We start from the raw sequence: 23,932 nt of genomic DNA, 5'->3' as shown, positions 1-23,932 counted from the left end.
TACACTGTTTAATTAAACTGAAATTTTAAAATTTGTGTTTATTTTGTAAGAAGTTTCCTTCCTTAATAAAGATTTGAGTTCATTGCACTCAATTCTTTTTCAATCTAATTTGTTGTAGTAATAAGAAACAGTTTTGAGAGCTTTCATTCCAAGTTTAATTTATCAGATTAGAAAAATTGATGGAGCAAAATTTTGCAAGTATCTCTTGCTTAACACCATTTTGCTTAATGCAGGATTTGGTTAATGTGCAAAATTAATTGTGACAGTTCCTTTATATACACGGCAGAAGTTTTAATTAACGTGGCTTTACCAGCTGTCTTTACGTAACATAGATACTGTATTTGAATAACCCAATTTTGAAAAATACGGTAGCATTAAGGGATTAATTAACTGTGTTAATCAAGGGATACCTGTATATGAATATAAAATTTTTCTCCGTCAGTTTTTCTAATCTGATAAATGAACTTATTAAAAAAAGTTCTGAAATTAAATTAAAAATTCTAACTTACTTAAGTTGATATAATAATTACTCTATGAAAATGTTTAGGAAATTTCATATTAGACAATTTTAAAAATACTTTAAAAATATAAAATGAATTTAATCAAAATAAATTGTATATTTTTAATTTCATATTATTACTGTATTTAACAATATTTTAATGAATTCAATCAAAATTTTCAGTATACTATAATGAATTTCATGCATTTATAATCACAGATTTACATATTTATATAGATTTAAGATTTTTATAATAAATATATTTTTAAAAATTGTTAAAAATATATGAAAGTATTCAATATTTTGTACTTTGTACATATTTATACACTATTAATATTTTGCAAATTCAAATATAATTATATTAATAATAATTTCAAATTACATATTTCATATTTTCAGTCTTAGAAAAATATTTAATATTATATGTATGGAATTAAATTATTATTATTTAAATTGTAATATTGCCTAGATGCGTGTCAGAGTTTGCCTACATTTTGTTTCAGTTTTGTGAATTTTATTATTAAATTAAAGGTTCAAATAGAAGTTTTCCTTATTGTTCAGGTGAATTTCAAAAAGAAATACATTATTTATATAACATTTATACTGTTTTCAATTGTCTAAGATAATTTTTTATCCAAAAATAAGAAAATTTATAATGTAACTCTTGATAAAGAAATACAGTGGCACATGGGAGCAGCCATATTGTTGTACTGATGGAAAACTGATTCTAAGTACAGTGCACTGGAAGCAACCTGCACTGAAGCAACTGGTTTTTATCTGAACTGCTGCATATTGAAACACTTCTTTTACTAAAGGATCCACTCATGCACTAATGCAATCATTTACTGAACTCATCTTTAGCTATCACGATGATTTAAAGTTGCAGCAGTTTTCTTCATTTAAATTTTAATAAATTAACAAAAATATTATAAAAAAAATAATTACATAAATTAAATAATTTAGAATTTCTTCCATGAATATTCTAAATTATTTAATAATTATACTCTTGTTTCTGTTACATATACTTTTTTTATAATAAATTATTATGATTTATCTTATTTTTTTTTTTACAAAAAACTGATTCATTAATTCATCAAAACAAAGTTTATTTGTAATAATTTTTTTTTTAAACAGGACAATAACATAATTATTGGTTCACCTGGTCCATACACTTGGAGAGGTACAGTCTTTACTAACAGTGTGAGATTTCGAATGCGGGATGATAAAACCTGGTATATGGGACCATTATCTGACGAAGCTGCACCAGTTGATAAATACAGTTATCTTGGTAAATATAACAACATTTAAAAAAAATTTTTTTTATTATCTTTATTGGTTACATTATTGATGTAGATAATAATTTATTATTATAATTTCACCAGTAAATAGAAAATAATATGTTAATAAGAGCTGAACAATTATTTCTGAAGTTTATTAATTTATTTCTTATTTAGTTACTACATAAATACATTTTAGGACTTTCTGTATTGATAAATATAGATGTGTAATATGAAAAAATCCTAATATTTTTGAAAAGAGATTCAAAATAAAATAAACTATGATATCAATATAAAAAAAAAGAAACAAAATTATTACAATTTATTAACATTTTTTTCTTTGTTAAACAAGAATATGTTATAGTGATTTTAATTTTATTAATGCTTCTGATATTTGATGCCCTTGACATGCAAAAGATGTATTACTGACCTTGTATTTCTTAGTGCAATTAGCTATTGAAATGACAGTTTTTTAAATAATTAGAATAGTTGGCATATAAATGTTAGAAAAGATTGATAATATGATATTGACAGTTTGTTGATTTTATTTTATTTTATAAAATTTTAATATTTATAATAATTAAATTAGTTTAGGGCCATAGATGTAGGGACTATGAGATTGCTAAGCTCCCTGAAATTAGTCAGTAGAGCCTTTACGCAATATGTATATTATATTGCTTTTGCTTTCATCACGTAAAGTTACGCTACTGTTACATTTTTTACACTTGGACTAAATCTAATCGGCACAGTGCTGGCTGGAAAAAAAGAAAAATACCTGTCAGAATTTTTTAGCTTGTTCCTACACCTCCAATGATTTATTCCTAGCTGTGGACTGGATTAATTTTAGTTAACATATATATTTGTTTAATTTGCAATTTTTTAAAATCAAGCTTATTTTTTAAGCTGTTTTTGTATCACTTTTGTATATAAGGGAATAAAACATATATATGTATACTATAATTTTGTTATGGTTTTGTTTAAGTGTATGATTGGCATCTGTTTAATATACTATCTAGCATTATACCTTTGATTAATATCTCATTCAGCTCTATTCTCTTATAGTTTATGAAATATACAAATAGTCACTAATGTAATTTTAAATTAAAAATTTTTCAGATTCTAATATCTTATACTTTTTAATATTATTCTTTAAAAATCATAATTATGTTTGCTGATTAAGTAATAAAATTTAAAATAAGATGAAATTACTTTCTTTATTTAGAAATGTTTCCAGTCATTCCATGGCCAAAAATATTTCTAAATAAAGAATAATTTTGGTTTTCTGAATACAGTAATTTAATTATACTTTAAATCACAACATGTTGCCAAATTTCATATATTTTCTTAAATAATAATAATTAGAATTAAAATAAGATATTTTCAATTATTGGATCAAAAGATATGATAAAAATAAGTTAAAAAGTAACAATAAAAAATAATAATAATAATATTATTCTAATTTAGTTAAAGTTGACTTAAAACTATTAATGGATAGTTATGAACTTTATTCAAATCTAAATGTTTAAGAAATTTTCTATTTTTGAATTATATACAGGTACTCCTCACTTTACAACCAAATTCCGTTCCAACAACTATGTCGTTAAGCGAATTGGTCAATAAGCAAGGAACTTGCACCGGAATATAGGATCGTTGTAAAATTATACAAATTACAAACTTCAAATTTATTCATAAAAAGACTATTATAGTATGCTATTAGCCTATTATAGTATGCTTAGTGCACATGTCACCATTCGCCACTGGTCGACACAAGCTGAGAAAGGGGATTCCCCAAATTGCAGGTCAAAATTCGATTGATTGTAAGTGTGAGTGGTCATTTAGCAGATAGGTCGTAAAGTGAGGAGTACCTGTACATATTTTTACAAAAAATAATAAAAAAAATGACAAGATAAAACTGATGATGATGATAAAAAAATTAAAATATAACTTAGACAATTTTAATTAATATAAAATAAATTTATTTCATAACACAATATTTTTTATTATTCATAGAGCGCAGAGTTTTTAATTATATCACAAACAGTTATAATTTAAAACACAATGATTAATTACTAATTATTGTGATTTAAATTAAATTCATATTAGAAAAAGTTATTAAATAGTAATAAAATAATTGATTATGTATGTTACCATCTTCATTTACAATTCTATAATAAATTAATGTAACTTCTATTTTTTCTTATTGAAATATTTAGATTTTTACTTCCCCTCCCATAGAATTGGGGAGGAAGTAGAATATTTAGAGTTTGCTTGTAGGTCATTAGCCTACAGATTGAAAAAAAACACAAATATACTTTTGAGAAAAAGAAACCAATGACTACACCAGCCATTTTTGCAACAGAGTCAGGAATTGAAGCACATTTAGATGACATGACCATATTCACAACCAAGAATCAAGAGTTAGAGTTAGAAGTTAACTAATTACCATTCACTTTACTTTTAATATGTGAAAGCTTATTGGTTAACTTCTAACTCTAACTCTTGATCATTGGTTGTGATTATGGCTGATAGAGATGAAATATATCAACTCTAAAGTTGGTATGTTCCATCTCTATCAGCCACATTAGAAATAAACACATTAAAATTCTTGAGGCATTAGAAATATTTAAAGCAACTAATAAAGTATGAAGCATCAACCTTAAAGATGCAGAGGGGCTATCATCAGCTTGGAAGGTGATCTGCAATACAGGTAGAAGAGAGAAGATAAAACAATAAGACCAGAGCCTTCAAAATTAAATCAAGAAATACCTTTAAAACTATTGGTGGTGTTAATGTTGTTTAGTTATTTCTATAATTGTTTCATCTGTAAAAATAAGTTCTAGAATTTTTATGAATGTTTTAGTTATTTATCATAAGATTTTTTTTCTGTAAATTTTTGTGAAAAAGATAATTTTTTTGGTCAAACTACCTTCAGCAGCTAGTTTGTTTTTTAATTTGAACTGCTACATTCAAATTGGAATATATCAATTCAATAGAATGTTTAATTTTTAAGAAGATGGCTCATAAAGAGAGGCAAAAAGGGTTTTACTGTAAAGAAATAAATGCTGGGACATTACAAAAAAAGGTGTTGAAATTTTGAGTTATTTCAGTTTCAAACATGTAAACAATAATTTAAATTTTGCCATAAAATCTTATATTAAGAATACAGCTAGAGATAGAAAACAGGCTGTATCCAGACTTCCCATCAGTCACAGTGGTCTTGATATAGCATTTTAAATTGTGCTTCATGCTGACTGAGGGTTCTTGTCATCAGAATAACTTAAATTTGTTCCTTCATACTACATCATACTTCACCTGTAAAAAAATAAACATCAACATAACTCTTTTGGGGCCAGTGAGGGATACCCTATATACTTGTATTTTACAATTAGAACTAAAATTTAGGTATTTGTTACCTTGTTAATAACTGGCTAAAATTCACACAACTTAATTGTATTGTAATAAAGAATTTCTTAAGATTTTGTGATACTCAGATAAAAAGTATTTCTAAATTGAAATGAAATAGAATTATATTTTTATAAGTTAAATAAAGACAGTCTTTCCAAACAATTTTTTCTTGGGAACCATTCTTATCACGTGTTCCAGAATATACTTTGATGACCGGATCTTTCTTTAGAGGCTACTTGGCCTCTAAAGAAAGGTCAGGTTTAAAACATTCCTTAAAAAGCACAGAAAATATCTAATTAAAAATTATAAAATTAAAATTGGAACAGGTGGATTTTACAGATGTCTTTATTTCTTTCTTCCTTTCCATTCGGGGATTTTTGGACCTTTATATCTACTGGAGAAATGCAGTATTAAATGTAGCTTACCGTAATCTCCCTCTGGTGATGAATTAAAATTTTTAATTGTAGAGTTTCGTCGGAAGGCAATATTTTTTGTAAGTTAAATAAAGACACAGTCTGTCCAAAATATTATCCCAAGAAAAAACTCTTTTGGGCAGACTGTCTCTTTATTTAACTTACAAAAACTATTTCCTTCCGATGAAATTTTACAATTATATTTTTAATTAAATGTTCCATTATGGTTTTGTTGTGGATTTTAAAGAATTAAAAGTTATTGGCTTTTTTTTATTCAGTAACATACCATACAAGGAGCAGTTGTTGATATAGGTTTTATTGGAGGAAATACACTTAAATTTAGCTATAAATATCTGTTTTTTTTTTTAATTCTTTTCAATTAAAAATGTGTAAATAATAATAAGAAAAATCAATGAAATATAATTAAAATATATTATAATTTTTAAAATTATTTTAAAAATAAATTATTTAATATATATTTTATGTTATATTTATTTCTTTTGTACTTTTATTAATTATTTTAGGTATGTCAGTGACATCTGGTAAATTTTTTGGTGAAGTTACATCATTTGTAAGTGGAGCTCCACGTTCTAAAGGAACAGGCCAAGTTGTGTTTTTCAAAAAACAGAAAGGAAGCTCATTATTTAAGGTTGAGTTAATTTTAGATGGCGAACAATTTGCATCTTCATTTGGATATTCTCTTACATCTTTAGATATTGATAACAACGGGTAAGAATAGTGTTTTAATGACTTTATATGAATATTTAAAGATAAACGTAGAATTAAAGGGTTTAGAACAATTAAAAAATAATCAGCTGGTATTGGTATGTTGTGTGTGTTAAAAAATAATGCATATAAAAAATAATTATCATCTATTAATTTGATAATTGTTCTTGATTTTAGAGATAATTAACATACTTAATAAATTCAGATATAAGCTCACATTTAGATTTTGAATTTCAATATCTTTGAACTCCTTCTCTGTATTCATTCAGTATGATCTATTAATAAATTATTATAAAGACAGAATGATAAAAATGTTCTTTGCAGAAATACTAGTACTGAAATTTTTTATTTAGAAACATTAAAGAGAACAGATAGGAAAATGACAAAAGTATCAAGCTACATTTTTCCAATAATAATATATTTTAGAAACATCAATGAATATAAGAAAAACGTGAAAAATGTTCAGATTCAACTGAAGTTGTAAAAATTTATATAGCCCTGTTATCAAAAAGTATCAGGAATGGTTCAATAAAACATAAGATTCGAATTTATTCATCAAAATTTATTTTGTTTTCTTCAAAGTAATCCCCTCCCACTGCATTGAACTTAGGTCAACATTTTTTTCAATTCTTGAAACATTCTTTAAAGTTGTTTTTGTGAAACCTCTTTAAGACATGCAGTGAATTTTGTTTTATGACATCATGTTGATTGTTTTCTTCAGTTGTACTGTTTTCTTCAATTCTGATGTAGTCTTTTCAGTCTTGCTTTACCTTTTGAGCACCATTCATTTGATTATTGAACTATTTCGATGTCAAAAGTGTATATCTATGTTTTATCACCTGTAATGATGTGTTTTAAGAACAATTCACCTTGAGAAAGCATTTCCTTGGCCACTTGAAAATCTATTTTTGAAAAAAATTTAATTTTTTTGGAATGACTTGAGAAATGTCATGCCACAAGTCCAAATAATCTTTTAAAATTTGCTTGACAAGATCCAAATGATACAGGAACATGGTCAATATTACCATAAACAGTGAATAATACGATATAAATAATGGTATAGAAAAAGGTTGCTAACTGCTAGTGTTGCCCATACCTCCATGCATAGGAAACCTTAATGGCATCATTTGTGTTAATACAGTTGCCATGCAAGCCGGCTTTGTAAATTTCTAATGCCTCAAGGTTCCAAAGGTGTTCATTTCAATGTGACAATCTGACCAGTTTGGCTTTATGGGGGTTGCCTATATGTTGGGGTCTGTGGCATAGGTGGATAGGGCGGTGTTATGCCTTTTGTTAGCGATATCATATCTGTGCTCCGGTAATCTTTTGCTTATAGAGCACTTTGTGGACTTGATGTATACTAAATCCCTTTATGTGTGCTCCTGTAATTTACAAGCCAGCTTGCATGGCAATTGTATTAACACAAATGATGTCATTAAGGTTTCCTATGCATGGAGGTACGGGCAACACTAGCAGTTAGCAACCTTTTTCTATACTATTATTTATATCGTATTATTCACTGTTTATGATATATTTCTATTGCTATAGTAATATATATGGATAAAAGTTGTCTATATGCACGTAGATTGTTCCATAGATTTTAAAATAAGTTTTGAACATGCTCCATACATCCCATAGGTTTTTTGAAAATAATTTGTAAATATTGTACTTTGCATTCCAAGTTCAAATCTTACTGGTTTAAAAAGCTGAGGAAAACCGGGGTACGGTTGCAAACGTTAGTTATCCATTAAAGTATTGTTGTTACTGGACTTCTAAGGTACTCAATAGACATATAAAAAAGGTAATGTATTGTAATGTAAGTTAAGCAATATTGGACTATGCTATATATACCAAAATCCTGTTTAGAATCTAACAGTTTTTTGAAGAAATGTAAATCTGAAATGGAAATAAATCTTTTTAATAAAATAGTTATTATCCCAGTGATCTTGATATAGCATGTTCTGAATATTGGAGTGGATGAGAACCTAAGAATAAGGATAAACTCTGTTGTGGTCCTCTTTAGACTATTTTATTTGATCTCGAGGTGTGGAGAAAAGGACAAATTGTGAAGAGATTTTTTTTTTGTTTAGTGTTTCTTCTGAACTTGTGACATTATTATAGTTACTAATCCTGTTTTCTATATTTTTATCAATTTATATTCTTGATATATTTTTTTTAGAATCAAACAGATCATCAAAACTACTAGAAAAATTCAAATTATAAAATAATAGAATGAAGTGTGTTTGTTAGAGATGATAAAAGTTGATAGCTTTTCTTTTATAATTCTAAAATAAGTTACTTCTTCATGTTTGATTTTATTTTAGTAATTATTAAATCTGCAACTGATTAAGATTAGTAAGATCATTATTGAATTTGGTGTTAGCAATTTTTTACACAGGCCCACTTTTGTTTCTGAAGTTTTTTTGAAGTTATTGGATCCCAAAAATTATTGTCAAATATTTTGTAATTGAATATAATATTCTTTTTATATTTAATATGATGATTCTTATGATAATTCATATGATGATATCTTCATGTGCAATACAATATTTATATATATATATATATATAAATACCCACACACACACATATATATATATATATATGTGGGTGTGTGTATATATAAATTTTATATTATGATTATTAATTATTAATCATTATATTTGATTTTATTTTAACAACACTATGCATAGACACATACATGCTTTTATTCTACAAATAAGTTTTTTCTTTTTGAATTAATTATTTTGCACAAAATTTACTTAATATAATTATTTATTATTTTATTTATATTTAGCTTATAAATATAACATTAAATAAATTTTAATCAATTCTACAAAGAAAAACATTGAGTATGAATGTATCTAATATTTAATATTACAATATGTGTAAAAAATATAGTTTAAACTTACAATTGCACGTTAAAAAATTGATTACTAGTTAATTTTTAAATTTATAAAATGAAAAGTAAAATCAAAGTTAAAATATTAAGTAATTATTTAAATATTTTTAAATTTAAAACTTCTAAAACTGTTTAAGAGTTTTTATTATTTTATTAACAATGTTTATTAACTTAATAAAAATTACAAATATTAATTTCGAAATCTGTCAAGAATTTACAAGAAAGCAAAGATTGTGATATTAAATGAGAAAAAGCATACATATCCATTATATTCTCCTTCTGTTACTCTGATTGTGTACTTTTGAAAAATTTTTGCTGATATCAACATCTTTAAATGACATTAAATTTTTATTTTTAACTTTGTAATGATTGTAGAAGAAAGATTTACACTATTTTATAATTATATTTTAAAGCATATTAAATTAAATAAAATTTCTCCTTTTAAAATATTTTTATTTTTGTAACATGTCTGTGAAATGTTTTTGTTTTGAATTAAAACATTATGTTTTAATTATTTATTAATTAATACATTTTAATAAAAACTTATTTATCAATAACTTTTAATAGTTATTAAACTGTTAAAATATAAGTTTAAGTTGTTGTATATGATACTATATTATTCCAATTGGAAGTGATGAACACTCATTTAAAAAATAATAATAATTCTAATTGATATTAATTTGAATTATTCTGTAAATTTTATTATTGAAATGTCATTTAAATTTAGGTAATTATGTAGCAATCTTAGTTAATTATATTAATTGATTTTCAGGAAATATAAACTGTAGTAAATAATAATGTTGCCAAGTGTAAGCTTACATTTTTACATTGTTTGACCTATTTTATTAGTTTTTTTTTTAACTGTGTGTACTAAGAGAGCCTTTTACATACCCATTGTGAGTTTAGTTGGGTCCACATGGGTGTGACTGGATGGTGAGAGTTGGGGTCTGACATACACAGGATGGAACGTGAAAAATTCTTGGAGTTTTTAATTACCCGGACTTATTTCTTGATTTTCCAGAGTAGTGGGCTGACACCTTAGTTGCCTTGGCCATTTAACCATTAGCTATATTATTACTAATTATTAATTAATTAATATTAAAATTTAGTCTAAAGAAAGTCAATATTAGTTATTTAATAATTACTTATCATGTAGTCCAAAAATAATTCATCAATTCAGGCTTACTTTGGTAATAAGAATTGGGTTATAGTTTGTAATAAGATAATGTCATCTTATCATAAGTGCTCAAATTAATTGATGATGATACTCTACAATTATTGCATAATGTAAAAATAATTGAATGTGAATTTTAGAACAGTAGTTAATTTATCCAAATTTTATTTAGACTCATTGATTTAGTCGTTGGTGCTCCATTTTACTATGATAAAAATGAAGGTGGTGCCATTTATATTTATATGAATCATGAAGAGGTATTTAAAGATTTTTGAGTAAAATTACTTGAAATTAAAGTTGATACAATATTAAAAAATATTTAAATATTATATTTTATTGCAGGGTCTTTCACGAAAGCCTGAGAAATTAACAGGGAAACCGGAATCCAGATATGGATTTGCAATTGCTAGTGCTGGAGATATAAACAGGGATGGTTATGTTGGTAAGTATTTTTAAGAAGAACAAGTTAAAGTTATTATGAATTATTAATGAAAATTTGTATATTTAATTAAAATGTAATTACAACAGATCTTGCTGTTGGAGCTCCTTATGAAGGTCAAGGTGCTGTGTATATTTATCTAGGATCTTCAGAAGGTCTTCGTAAAGAACCTTCACAGGTATATTAAATCATTAATTGAAAAGATGCTAGTTCTTGTATTTTAAATTATAAAAATAGTACATATACCATTTGAAATGTAAGGCCTTAAAAATTTATAAATCTTTTTTGTATATACTATAGATAATTTATGCCAAAGATTTTCCTAAACAAGTATTGTCTAGAGTAAATATTACAACTTTTGGATATTCTCTTTCTGGTGGAATGGATATGGATAGAAATGGATATTCTGATCTTCTTGTAGGAGCATATGATAGTGATGCAGTTATTTTATTAAGGTATTATATTTTTCTTATTAAAATTATTATAATAAAAATTAGTAATGCTTACATTTAATAAGTTAAATATATAAATACATATATAAAAATCATTTAAGAGTGAATTTTTAAATTTAGAGCACGTCCAATCATCAACATTATAACGTCAGTGAAAGGAAAGTTAACTAACATAGATCCAAGTGTTCTTGGATGTCCAGCTGACAGAGATGCTGATCTTGTTTGGTAAAAACTAAACACATCATTCTAATAAAATAATGCTTGAAGGAAAAATATATTTAAGATATTTATTAAATTAATTTTAATTATTATTACAGCTTTTCATTTCAAGCATGCTTCCAATTCAATTCATCTGTTTTATCTGAAGGGACAAGTATTAAATTGCGTTATAGAATTGAGGCAGAAACATTTACAGGAAAAAAATATTATCGTGTAACGTTTGGTTCTTCTTTGAGAGATACACCAAATGTTGTGACAAAAGATATCAGAGTAAAAGAAGATAATGTATATAAACTTTCTTGTTTTGATGAAATTGTATATTTAAAGGTAAATGTCATAAACATTAATTTATACCAGTAGTTCTCAACCTGTCTGAGGCTGCTGAACCCCATTTATATACTTTTTATTATGCAGAGCATTAGCATTGATATATTCAAAACTCAATAAGCAATTCCATGTTTACTATTTTCATGAAACAATAAAGCAATAAACTAATAAACTTTATTGTATTGAGTAAAATAGTAAACATAGAAGTATCTATGAATAAAGTATTATGCTGTACTACATTAAAAAATAAATTTGCAATAAAATTTTAAAATCCTTTCTTTGTGGAACCTTCAGGGCATGTTTGCTGAACACTGGTGTTTGCAGAACATGGGTTGAAAACACTGATATTTATTTATATTTTAATTTGACAAATTTAAATTTATTTTATTATTTTTTAGAACAAATCTGACATCCAAAATCCTATTAAATTTAAAATGACATATAGTTTGATTCAGAAAGATCCTATCATGCCATCTGAAGGAAGCATACTTCCAGATATAAATCAATATCCAATATTAAATCAAGTTGAAGCATCAAAAGTTTTTGAGGTAAATGTTTAAAATAATCAAATAAACAATTGATTTCTTTACAAATATATAATTACTGATTAAAATTCACATTAGGCCAAATTTTTGAAAGCTTGTGGTTCAAATGAAATCTGTGAATGTGATTTGCATTTAGAAGCTGAACTTAATTTGCAAAAGTGAGAATAATTTGAATTATTCAATGTTTTTCTTTATAATTATAATTGAATTTCATGCATTATTGCATTTGTTCATTAGGAAAGGCAATATCTTTGAATTTCCTCTTGGAGAAAAGTTTATTAATATGTCTCTTAAAATTGTAAACACTAATGAATCTGCGTATGATGCAACAGTATATGTCACTCATTCTCCTAGTTTGACTTATGGAAATAAGAAAATGATAGTAAGTATTAATTTCATTACTTAATGATAGAATGAATAACATTATTTACTAATATTAATTCATTTTTGTAGAAAGGTGACCCTGTGAATTGTATTCCAATGGAATCTGTATTAAAATGTGAATTAAATAATCCAATGGAATCAGGAGAGGTAGATTATTTTGTACACTCAATAAGTATCTTATTTAATAAAAATTAATAAATAATCTTTTATGTTCAGGTTGAATTTCAAATTTGGTTTAGTGCAAAAAATATTTTACCCGAAGAAAAAAAACTTCATTTTGAAGTAAAAGTTAATACGTACGTTAAAATATATTCTTAATTTTATTATAAAATTTAAAATAATATATTTCTTCATTATTCTAATTTTAAAAAAATATTTCGTTTAGAACAAGCGTTGAATTAACACCTGAAGATGATTTAACTTTGGATGCAGATGTTATTATTGTTGCAGAATTAGAGTTGAGAGGGTAAGATTTTAATTCACCTAATGTAAATATCTATATATTTAACAATAAGCAAATTTATTTCACATTTTTATAAAATACAATTAAATAAAAACAAAATTTTGCAATAGTGGACATGACAAAGAACAGATATTCTATGGTGGGGAAGTAGTAGGTGAAACTGGAATAACATACTTGGAAGATATAGGAAGTCCAGTAGATCATACCTATTTTGTAAGTGAATAGTTTATATTCACAGATTATAAAATTTGAGTAATGTTTTTTGAAGAGGATTTGATAATTTTAGCTCATCAACAATGGTCCTGCTAAAGTTAGTTCTATTGAAATTGTATTTTCTTGGCCATATGAAGTAGCAAACAAAGGAGAAGAAGGAAAATGGATATTGTATATGACTGAGGTTCCAGAGGTAAGTACATGATAAATAAGCCATTAATTACATATTTAATGAATATTCATAATCAATCATAAATAGGCATAAAATAAAAAAGCTATATATTAATATTTTCTATATTATAGATACGTGGAAATGGTTTCTGTAAAATGCAACCTGGTCAAGTTAATCCTTTACGATATAAAGTAAGTTTTGTAAATAATAATTAAATTAGTTTGAAAGACCTTTAAATTTGTTTTGTTGTAGTTTGAGATCAGTAAGAAATGTCTTTCGTATAGAATAATATTTTAAAATATATAAGTATTTAAAACTTTAAAAACATGGTAATGTACTTCAAATAAAGAAAAACAATAATTATATATTCTTTACCTAGTGAGCAATTATTATTTATAGGCTTAAAAAGAGTGTTTTGTTTGATTGTAAACACAAATTCCAGTTTAAATGGTATCATACTTAAAATTAATAAAAATGTTTTCATTAATATTTACATTACTTGTTAATGTTTTAAGTGAAAGAAAGATTTTTAATCCCAGTTTAAAACTGTTTTAGTAACATATTTAATATCTAAACACATTTTATTCAAAATTTGTTTTAAAAATCAATTTTAAATCAATTACTCTCAGAATGTACTTTATTAAAATGTTAGTTAGTGGTTCATTTTCCAACATTTTCTTATTAATTTTTTTTGGAAGTTTTTGTTAATTTTATAATGGACAATGTCTTATTAAAATTATATTTGAAGATATGAAGTTTAGTTTAATATAAGTAACTAACTAGAGTTTTTTCATATTTTTGGAATTTTAAAATATAAATTTTTCATTTTGACACATTGCTATTGATGTTGTTGATCTGGCAGATGAATGTATAAAAACATTGTTCTTATAATGTCAGATTATGGATTTAGATGTTTGTGTTTTTAGATTTTAATAAAAATTGTTTTTTGTGAGGTATTCATTATAACTCATGTAGTTTGCATAATGCTTAAATCACGTAATTAAAAAAAAATGTATTTTTAACTATATTTTCTCTTATATGGATAAAACTTCATCCATAATTGGGCTGCAATTTGAAAATATTGTAGACCTATAAATTCCCACTGTCGTCTGCCCGTCTTTCCTTAATCTCGAAAATAGAGTTAGATAGATGAAAGACAAGACCAGATATGTAAACCTTACGGGCAGAAGGCCCTGATTAACTATACACAAACTTCTGATGCAAACTGAAAGTCATGTTATTTCAATTCAAACGTTTTCCCCTGAAAGGAGTTAGATAGATGACCTGCATGACTCTATTGTTAAAGGAAAAGTATGATGTACAGGGGCAAGACACTACTAATTTGAAGTGGAGAGCATTGCAGCCTGGTATTGTGACGATGTCACAATAAATAATTACTAGTTAGTTTATAGAAAAAGTTTTCTTTATTAACTGAATTGCTGATAAAGAAAACTTACAAAATTTAATTTTGTTTACTTACTAAAGAATAATGTCTCTATTTTTCTTTGAAACATTTGATGGTAATTTCTAAAGAAAAAAAAAACCTATAAATTAAAAAGTATCAATCAGTCAGTCAATCTTTATTGTATGAACCTTACTTTGGTACAAGGGATAACAAGAACAAAAAGTAATAATAATAAAAATAAAAATAAATTGGGAATAAAATTTCACAAGTTAATAATTTAGTACAAAATATCACAAAATAAAATATAAAGTAATAATCATTTTTTGAAAAAGATGATATATTAATAATATCTTTACAAGATTTAAACCTGATTAAATACTTGCTCCTACTAACTTTAAATTTCACACAGTGAAGAAATACATGTTCTCAAGTTTCATATGCTTTCATAGTACACTTACTATATATTTTTTCAGGATCTATTGTTAGTCTGCTATTATACGTTAAGATATAATTTTGACCGCATCTCAAATGAAGGATTAATCATTTAACATAATAACTTATATCCATAAGCAAATAGTCTTCACACATAAAAGTTGTTTTAATGCTACAATATAATAGAAAGTGCTTATTCTTTTCTAACAGAGACCAGTCTTCTTGATGTTTTGTTCATAGCACAGTCTTATAATTAATGGTTGATAACATTCGATCAGATGAGGATCCTGAGATAACCATAAAAAAGAAAGACCAAGTTGATCCAACAGATTTTGCAATGCCAATGCCCAATTATATGTGCAATCATTTGTCATTGAACACAATGTATGAAATTTATCATATGCTAGTTTAACACAACTTTTATTGTCTAATTTTAAAAGATGTATCCAAAATAAAATTATTACTTTTATTGTAATTACTGATATTCTGGAAACTCCAAACTCCAATCACAGCATGTACACCTGGAATTTTATTATATAACATGAAGATTTTCCTAAACTATAAAGCAAGGACAATTTCCAGTTTATCATAGTAAGTGATTGCCCATGTAGGGGGACATAAAGTGATACAGATGAAATCATAGAATGAAATAATTTTATATAAGTAGAAGAATTAATTTTTGCTCTTGAGAGAATAGGCCACACAGAACCCAGTGCCATTTTAGCTTTATGTATACTATGATTTTTAGCTTGTAAGAATTGTCCAGAAGATGAAAATAAAACTCCCATTATATAATTTGAAGCAACCTGTAAAGGTTGGTTGTTAAGAAACCATCTTTCTTTGGTGACATTTGACCTCCTTTCTTAAATACCATTGCTTCATTAGCTTTGTTTTTGAAACACTTATAAATAACCCATAGATATGACAAAATTCTTCTAGAATTACAATTTTCTTTTGTAATATTAGTGAAGAGTTAGCCAAAATTACAGTGTCATCAGCATACATTAGTACATGTGTCTCAACTTGATCAGAGAGAGAAATCCCAGGTAAATCAGATTTAACAAGTTGCACTATCAGACCATTGACATACAAATTAAAAAACAGTGGACTCAAAACCTCACCCTGCAAAACTTCTATGTTGACACCAAATGAATCAGTTGTTTTAGATAATATTTTCACTCTTACAGTAGCTTTGGAATATATATCAATAATAAGGCCAAGAAACTGTTTATTTATACCCATTCTTTCTAGTAGAGCCCATAAAATTTTATGATTAACAGTGTCAAAAGCAGATTGAAAGTCCACAAAAACAGCATAAAGCTTTCCTCTCTATTTTTGCATAAATTAAAATATAAACTTCAGATAATTGTGTTATCATTTTATTATTTATTTACTATAAAAACAATTATAATATTTATTAGAAATTTTGTTTCAGATAACTGTAAAATATTTTTTGAGTTTAAACATATAAAACTGTGTCAAACTTCATTCAAAGATTCATAAATATTTTATTTATCATAACATTTTAAAGAGAAATGTTTAGTGGAACATGGAATCATATTTCCCAAATTACCAAGATTATGTAGAAGCCAAGAAACGATATATAGTGTTGAATCAATCAATGAAGGAGTTCCTCTTGAAAACATTATGAAAAATTATTTAACTTCTTGAGTAAGGTTAGAGACAGTTGTAGATGTTTTATGAAAGTAAAGTAGTATTTTCCAAGGTTTTTACACTTATATTTCCTTTGATTTTATCTGTGTGGATACAACAAATAGCAGTTTTATCAATTATTTTGAAAATATCTAGGATAAAGAAATTCAAAACATTAATTTTATTCTATAATCTTTATTTTTCAAAAATTTGTTAAGACTTTTTTAAGATACAATTTACATTATATACTTATATTTTTAAAGTAAATTTATAAATGAAATTTGATACTAAATATCTAATAAATTAAAAATTTATTAGATATTTAGTATTATTAATTAAAAATTTAGTATCAAATTTCATTTATAAAAAGGAGTTTAATGAAAATTTATTGCTAGTTTTTATTATAAATAAATTAATTGTTTTTTAAAATCAACTATAAATTCAAATAATGATCTCAAATTACAATTTCAGCCTATTTTTTTAAATAAAGAGAAATAATATATATCAATATAAAAGGTGAACTTTTTATACTGATAAAATAAATTCAAAAATAATTTATAACTCATTTTTTATGAATATTTTAAAAATTATCCAATACATTTATAAATTTAATGATTTATTCATGTTTCAGTTGCATGATATTCCATGCGCATGAAAATTTTGACTTTTAAAGATACTTTTAAGTTGTTATTTGATTATTTTGACAACATATCAGTTCTGTAGTCATTACAATAAATTGTATTTTCAAGTTGAAAATTTCTTGAAAACCTAACAATTTATTTTTAATGAGAAAAACATTAGTTTTTCAGTTTTGTAGATTAAAAGCTTAGTTATATCTGCATGAGTAAATTTTGATTATGCTATCATACTTTGAACCATCAGCATGATTTTATCAGAAGACATCATGTTGCATTTTTGAGTATATCATGAATGTGCTCAGCTGCATGCATGAAACTCAAAATATGTAAAATCTAGTTTAATTGCCATTAGTAATAGTAGAATGAAGAAAGTGATTTTCTTTCTCATGAATTATCAGAATTGAAATGTTGTATAATGTAAGAATTTATGGATTTTTTGAGATGATTGGTATGTTTTAATTAAAGAATGTTTTTTTTCAAATTTTTACATTTTGTGCAATCAGGAAAATCCAATATACCAGATACCGACAGTAAGTGAGTCACGGACAAATGTTTCTAGACATTTTTGACTTGTAATTTTGTGCTGTTTTGTGATATTTTTTTGTTTTTTGTTTTGTTTTGTTCATTTGCATGGCATGACATGCTACATTTTGTTTGCTTTATATGTTTTTTAATGCATGTAATTTTGAAAATTTAAAATTTCAAATCTATTTTTATTATTATATGCTAATTAATTTTTCTTTTTTTTTGTATTAAAATCAAAATAAATTGATTTTAATTTCGAAAAAATAAAAGTTTATTAGATATATATTTATGTTTACACATTAATGTTTATTCTATACAGGGTATTTCTAAAATATTTAAGCAAAACTTTAAAAACTGTTCCGAGGAAAATGCATCATAACGGGTAAAGCATAAAACTGAAAACAAACCTTTTAACAGGCAAATTTATTTAGAACACTAACATTTTTTACCACATTAATCAGCTTCAGGTTTAGAAACAAAATTCAAAGTTGTGAAATGTTAACATGCACTAATTTTTAAATATGATGCATTTTGCAACGTAACACGGTGTAAATTTAGAACTTTCTTTTCTGAACATGAAGATGATTAATTAAAGCAGTCGAAATATGCTGTATAAAAGGTTTATTTTCAACAGTATGATTGGTAATAGATTTAGTACTCTGAAAGTGAGCTATAGCTCAAGAGGGGAAGTCTTCCAACCTTATATTTATACAATATTTTTGATCAGAACAGGCTGTAGAGAATATTCTCAAAAATTTGTTAAGATATTTTAAAAAGACCCTATACATAAATTTCAAAATTTGAAATGTGTCATAGTTAGCTTATAACCATGTTGATATCATTAAAGATATAAATTTTATAACTAAAGCAATGCATCATATATTACTGCCTAGAACAGATGTGTCAAACTCATTTAAACAACGAGTTATTAATGCGACTGGTAAGATTCACGTGGGTCATGTCACATTTACAAATTTTCTTAAAATTATAATTTGAAGTGAGAATGCAGGAATATAGATAGGGCATTTAAAACACATTATGTAGTTCAGTGAATTCAACTCAACAATATATTATTGCTATAGTGTTGCTTTTATTTAAACATTTATTTTATTTAATGTACATATTTATAAAACTAAAATTAATCGTTCTCACCAGAAATTTGCCAGCACTATCTTCCTCCTCCTAGTTTTCCAATATCTGTCAATCAACAATCTTCATTATAGCAGATAGATGTTTATCAGTTAATCTTGATCTGTAAGACGTTTTATTTAATTTCAGAGCATCATGGCCACGGGCCACAAAAAATCACATCGGGGGCTGCCTGTCTGACACCCTGACCTAGAACATTAGTGACATAACACCAAAACTGTTGATTTTCTGTTATGCACACCACAAGACTTCCAATCATTTACACTAAAATGTGTGTGTCATGTTTGTATTCCACTACAAAATCTTCAAACTTATTCAAATTATAATGCATTAATGATGTAATTGAAATAAAAAAATTGAAGCAAGTAAGGATAATATGTTAGGTGTTTGCTCCATTGTTTTTGGTGTAAAAAGCAGGCAGATCTATTTAAACATGATAGAGAGAGTTGGGAAGACAATCCTCAAAATGGATGACTGTCAACAGCAAGGAATGAAGAAACAATCAACAAACTTTATGATAATGTTGCAGGACCACCAAATTGAAGCGTGTGAGATTTACCAGGTTACGGGCATCTCAACTGAATGGGTACATTGTATTCTACCCAAAAATTAGCACATCAGAGGTGCTAATTTTCGGGTAGAATACAATTGGAAGATGAGTGCCATGTTTATTGATACTAAAAAAACTCGAACTAATATTTTAAAGAATTATTTGGAGCATGTTATGAAGAATCTAGCTATTTTCTGACGAGATTTGTGATTATCGATATGACTTGGATCGTCACTACAAACCAGTAACAAAAGAGCAGCCAAAGCAATGGAAGCAAATTAGCTTTCAATCTTTGAAGAAAGAGAAGAGTCCCATTGACCGGTAAAATCATAGTGTCAGTTTTAAGGATTCCGGGGATGACTATGATCAATTTTGAAAAGTCAAACTATAAGCATACTAACCTATAAATATTAAAATAAAAAATTTGTGAATAAAGATCAGGAATTAATATTATATTTGTCAACGTGGACTTAAATTATTAGTAGGACAGTTAAACTGATGTAAGCAATAACGCAGCAAGTTGGGTACTAGTTCACACCGAAAAACAGTCTTTCTTTATTTAGCCTCCTGTACATATACTTTGGTTTACAACTGTGTGTTTCGGATTAATTGAAATAAGGACAACAAGGCAATAACAACTAAAGATCGGGAATGGCCAAGGAAACAGTGTCTTTCATCAAGACCAGTACACAGTTAAAGTTGTGGTGGCTAAAATGTCACAAACTCTGCTTCAAATTGTTACCATATGTTCCATATTAATCTGTTATGTCAGAGTTCTTCCTTTCTCTGAAATTCAAAAATTTCTTGGACAGAAAGGAAATGTTTTATCGGCGGAAGAAGTTATTGAAATATCTGTATCTATAAACTAATAAATTAGAATGGATTTTATGAACTTAAACAGGAAAATACAGCCTGTATATAAGGGATGGTCCGAAAGTCGTGCGTGTTCGTCCTGGTGCATTTATAAATACGAATTGTAAATTGACTGTTAACCTGCTGTAATTTAGCTATTGAACAAGTTTAAGTATTTGAATAAGACAGTGTAAAGACTAAATCGTTAACTTTTTGGGCCACCTTGTATAAATAACTTTTTAATTCTGTTCATGCAAATTACGTATGAAGGAACAGAAAACCATTTTTGCTCACGTTTTTAATGTTATTGCATTTAAAATTGTCGGAATACACTGGGAAGAATTGATCTTTTTCTTCGTTCGCAATAATTTGTAATGCATGTTTATACATAATTGCATGCTACCGTGCTAAATAACCGTGACTGCTACTGACATTTTTTAAAATATATTTTATAATGTGTGTTAAAGAAAAGTTAATTTCAGAAAAAACCGGACATAAATCTGACGGGGGAGGAGGAAGGCCTGAAAACTGCTCCGCGCCAGCGAAAGAAGAGGGAAGTGGTAATAAAACCGGAAGAACTTAGGATGGAGGGGAAGATGGTGAAGATCGTCACCATGGTAATTTAATAAATTTCAAATTTACACGTGACGATTTCACTCGATGCTAATCAATAAGTTTTGCAGGATTGCAACATAGGCACAGCGCAATGTTTTAATTTTAGTTGCTTCATAAAGGATTTGGATGGGGAGAAGAGCGCTCGAATTGTCATCAGGTCTCGTCTGTGGAGCAGCACCTTTGTTTCGGTAATAAACAAATCAAAATAAGTATTCGGATGACATTTCCGAATTTATATCTCACTCGTAATTGTCATTACAGGATTACAGAGACGTAAATTTTGTCAGGATAATATCTAGAGGCGGAATCCATCTGGATCCTAAGCTCGGAATCAAACAGAAGGATTTAGAAAACGACAGGGCAATGGTAAAGTTTATTTCACTAGTGTAATTAGATAGCTATTGTTAGTGTTAATGGGTCCTTCAAATTTAGGCGGAGAGCAAAGTTCAGCCCGACAAATCGCTGTATCAAAAACCGGAACCCGTTCCATTATGGATAATCATTTTGGCAGTTTGCGGAGGAGTGTTGTTGTTAATCATCGTTATCTTATGTCTGTGGAAAGTAAGTAGAATTTTCTCGTGAATCTGTTAAAAATTTATTAGAAAATTTAATTTAAAAAAATATTTTTTCAGTTTGGATTCTTCAAGAGGAGGAAACCCGGGTACATGCCTGCAGAAACGAGTGATAAAGAAAAAGAAGCCAACAACATATGACCCGTACGGAGCACGTAGAAGCTGTAAAAACTGTTCCGCTTTGGGATATTGAGAGTAAAGTTTCGTCATCCCAAAGCAAAAAAAAAGAAAAAACTATTTAATTCTAGAAAAAAACTGCCAACACGCTTCCACGTGTCATTCGTCACTTAACACGGAATACAAAGTTTGTTTCCAAAATGACATCTTTTGGTGAAGCGGAACATGGACTACAGCCATCTATGGAAAGAAAGTTCTCTTAAACCAATTTTTCGGTCGCACTACCAGAAATTTTAATACAACTTTCGAACATTTTGTACGCGGTCGTAATGGATGTACAGATTCGTTCACGATTATCCCGAATTTTAAGGTCACTAGTGCTACTAGCAATTTTTTTAAAAGCTATTTATATTAATTTAGACAATCTAGCGGTGCTAGATACTATCGAAAACAATATTTACAATTGTACAGATCCATTACAAAAGGAAAACTGTTTAATAATAGAAATTCGAAGAAGAGAAATGGAGCGCATTTCTGTTCTTCGGATGCAATTTTGTAAACTCACAAGCCATTGGCCCACTAAGTGCTCAAGATGGTCACGGGCAATTCGGTCGTCTTTCACAGTTTAGTTGTATAATTTCCATTGTAGCTAACGTCTAACTTCAGGGAAAAATCTACGCAGGTTTGCAGGTAGCCAGAAATCTTCCCGACTTGCAGACAGCCAGGTTGCTTTTGTTAACGAAAATTTATGCCATTTCATTGTCTACTCGAAACCGTAACAGAATTTACCAGTGTCGTTGCCGTAACGGGTGCTTTATATTATCAATTAATTCGTACGTCGTTAAGGTGTTTCTAGAATCTGGTGCTACGTGTAAATATTGAAACCGAACAGACTATCGGCACCCGGTTCCCGCATTCACTCCAGGTTGTGCCAAAATTCGGACCGGCCATCGCGGTTACCAAAATTGTTGATTGTAGCGGTATGTTAACGGAGGAAGTGCGAAATTCAATAGTTGTTCGTTCGCCACAGTGTCTTCGGCCCTGTCTTTTTTTTGCTATGCTATATTTAAAAAGGTTTTAAAATTTAATAATTGTTATAATAAAGTTTATAAAAATTAATTTTGTTCGAATTTGGAATGAATGAATTGGTAGACGCCTTTATCGTCTGTGTTGACCTTTCCTAATCCCCAAGAGGTTCCAAATTACACGGTCGATAAACAATAGAAAATTTACGACTTCTAGACTAATGGACAAATATAGCTCATTGGTTTCTTTGGCTTGTATAACTTCGTCGTATATTGGCCGAAACTTGGTCTCGAAACAAGCCTTGGGCGTACCTTGTTTCGAGGCAGAGTTTCTTGTCTTGTATCGGATAGTTGGGCACGAGCTAGGCTATATCGTCCCCGTGGTAAAGTGTGACGTAATTGTTATGTAATAGTATGCGTTTATGATGGTCGTTACGCGGGGAATAATGCCTTCCGGGAGGTTTTTTAAAGGGTAACTGGCCCTTATTCGGGCGTTACAGACGTGGAGAAAACCCTGAAAACTCCACGTGGCCAGCCCGTCCCGGGCGAAGCGCGAACCCACGACCGAACTCCCAGTGTTCAGGGAACGGAACCGCTTGGCCACTGGTGGGCCCCGAGACAAAGTTAGTGCCGATCTGGCGTTGAATCATAGTTTGAAGCTTGTATAATGTACGATGCGGGTGCCGCCGTTCGTGATCAGTTCTTAAATCAAACAAACTCTTGTCGAAACATACGCGCGAGTCAAGTGGTATGCGGCCACGATCCGACAGAACACCTCGAACCCACCAA

The 23,932-nt window shown here is 27.6% G+C and overlaps 1 protein-coding gene across 3 annotated transcripts in view; it reads left to right on the top strand.

Annotated features, from left to right (window-relative positions):
• LOC136974090 (integrin alpha-PS1-like) overlaps positions 1-23,237 on the top strand; it is a 50,537-nt gene extending 27,300 nt beyond the window's left edge. For 2 of the 3 annotated variants that reach the window (XM_067268885.1, XM_067268887.1), the window contains exons 5-27: positions 1,634-1,787; positions 6,119-6,323; positions 10,569-10,653; positions 10,739-10,838; positions 10,925-11,013; positions 11,136-11,290; positions 11,408-11,512; positions 11,605-11,833; positions 12,232-12,381; positions 12,457-12,536; positions 12,616-12,760; positions 12,832-12,909; positions 12,979-13,058; positions 13,148-13,228; positions 13,336-13,438; positions 13,512-13,631; positions 13,742-13,801; positions 18,242-18,268; positions 21,297-21,431; positions 21,498-21,617; positions 21,691-21,795; positions 21,862-21,990; positions 22,062-23,237. In XM_067268885.1, coding sequence (XP_067124986.1) covers positions 1,634-1,787; positions 6,119-6,323; positions 10,569-10,653; positions 10,739-10,838; positions 10,925-11,013; positions 11,136-11,290; positions 11,408-11,512; positions 11,605-11,833; positions 12,232-12,381; positions 12,457-12,536; positions 12,616-12,760; positions 12,832-12,909; positions 12,979-13,058; positions 13,148-13,228; positions 13,336-13,438; positions 13,512-13,631; positions 13,742-13,801; positions 18,242-18,268; positions 21,297-21,431; positions 21,498-21,617; positions 21,691-21,795; positions 21,862-21,990; positions 22,062-22,142 — 2,616 coding nt within the window. In that variant the 3' untranslated portion in view covers positions 22,143-23,237. The remainder of the gene's footprint in view (positions 1-1,633; positions 1,788-6,118; positions 6,324-10,568; positions 10,654-10,738; positions 10,839-10,924; positions 11,014-11,135; positions 11,291-11,407; positions 11,513-11,604; positions 11,834-12,231; positions 12,382-12,456; positions 12,537-12,615; positions 12,761-12,831; positions 12,910-12,978; positions 13,059-13,147; positions 13,229-13,335; positions 13,439-13,511; positions 13,632-13,741; positions 13,802-18,241; positions 18,269-21,296; positions 21,432-21,497; positions 21,618-21,690; positions 21,796-21,861; positions 21,991-22,061) is intronic. The other variant, XM_067268886.1, reaches the window with a different exon arrangement.
• Positions 23,238-23,932: the final 695 nt, after the last annotated feature.

This window comes from Centruroides vittatus, unplaced genomic scaffold (assembly GCF_030686945.1).
Source record: "Centruroides vittatus isolate TY-2023 unplaced genomic scaffold, ASM3068694v2 contig_341, whole genome shotgun sequence".
Lineage (NCBI taxonomy): Eukaryota > Metazoa > Arthropoda > Arachnida > Scorpiones > Buthidae > Centruroides > Centruroides vittatus.
This window is presented reverse-complemented; position numbering and strand designations above follow the sequence as displayed.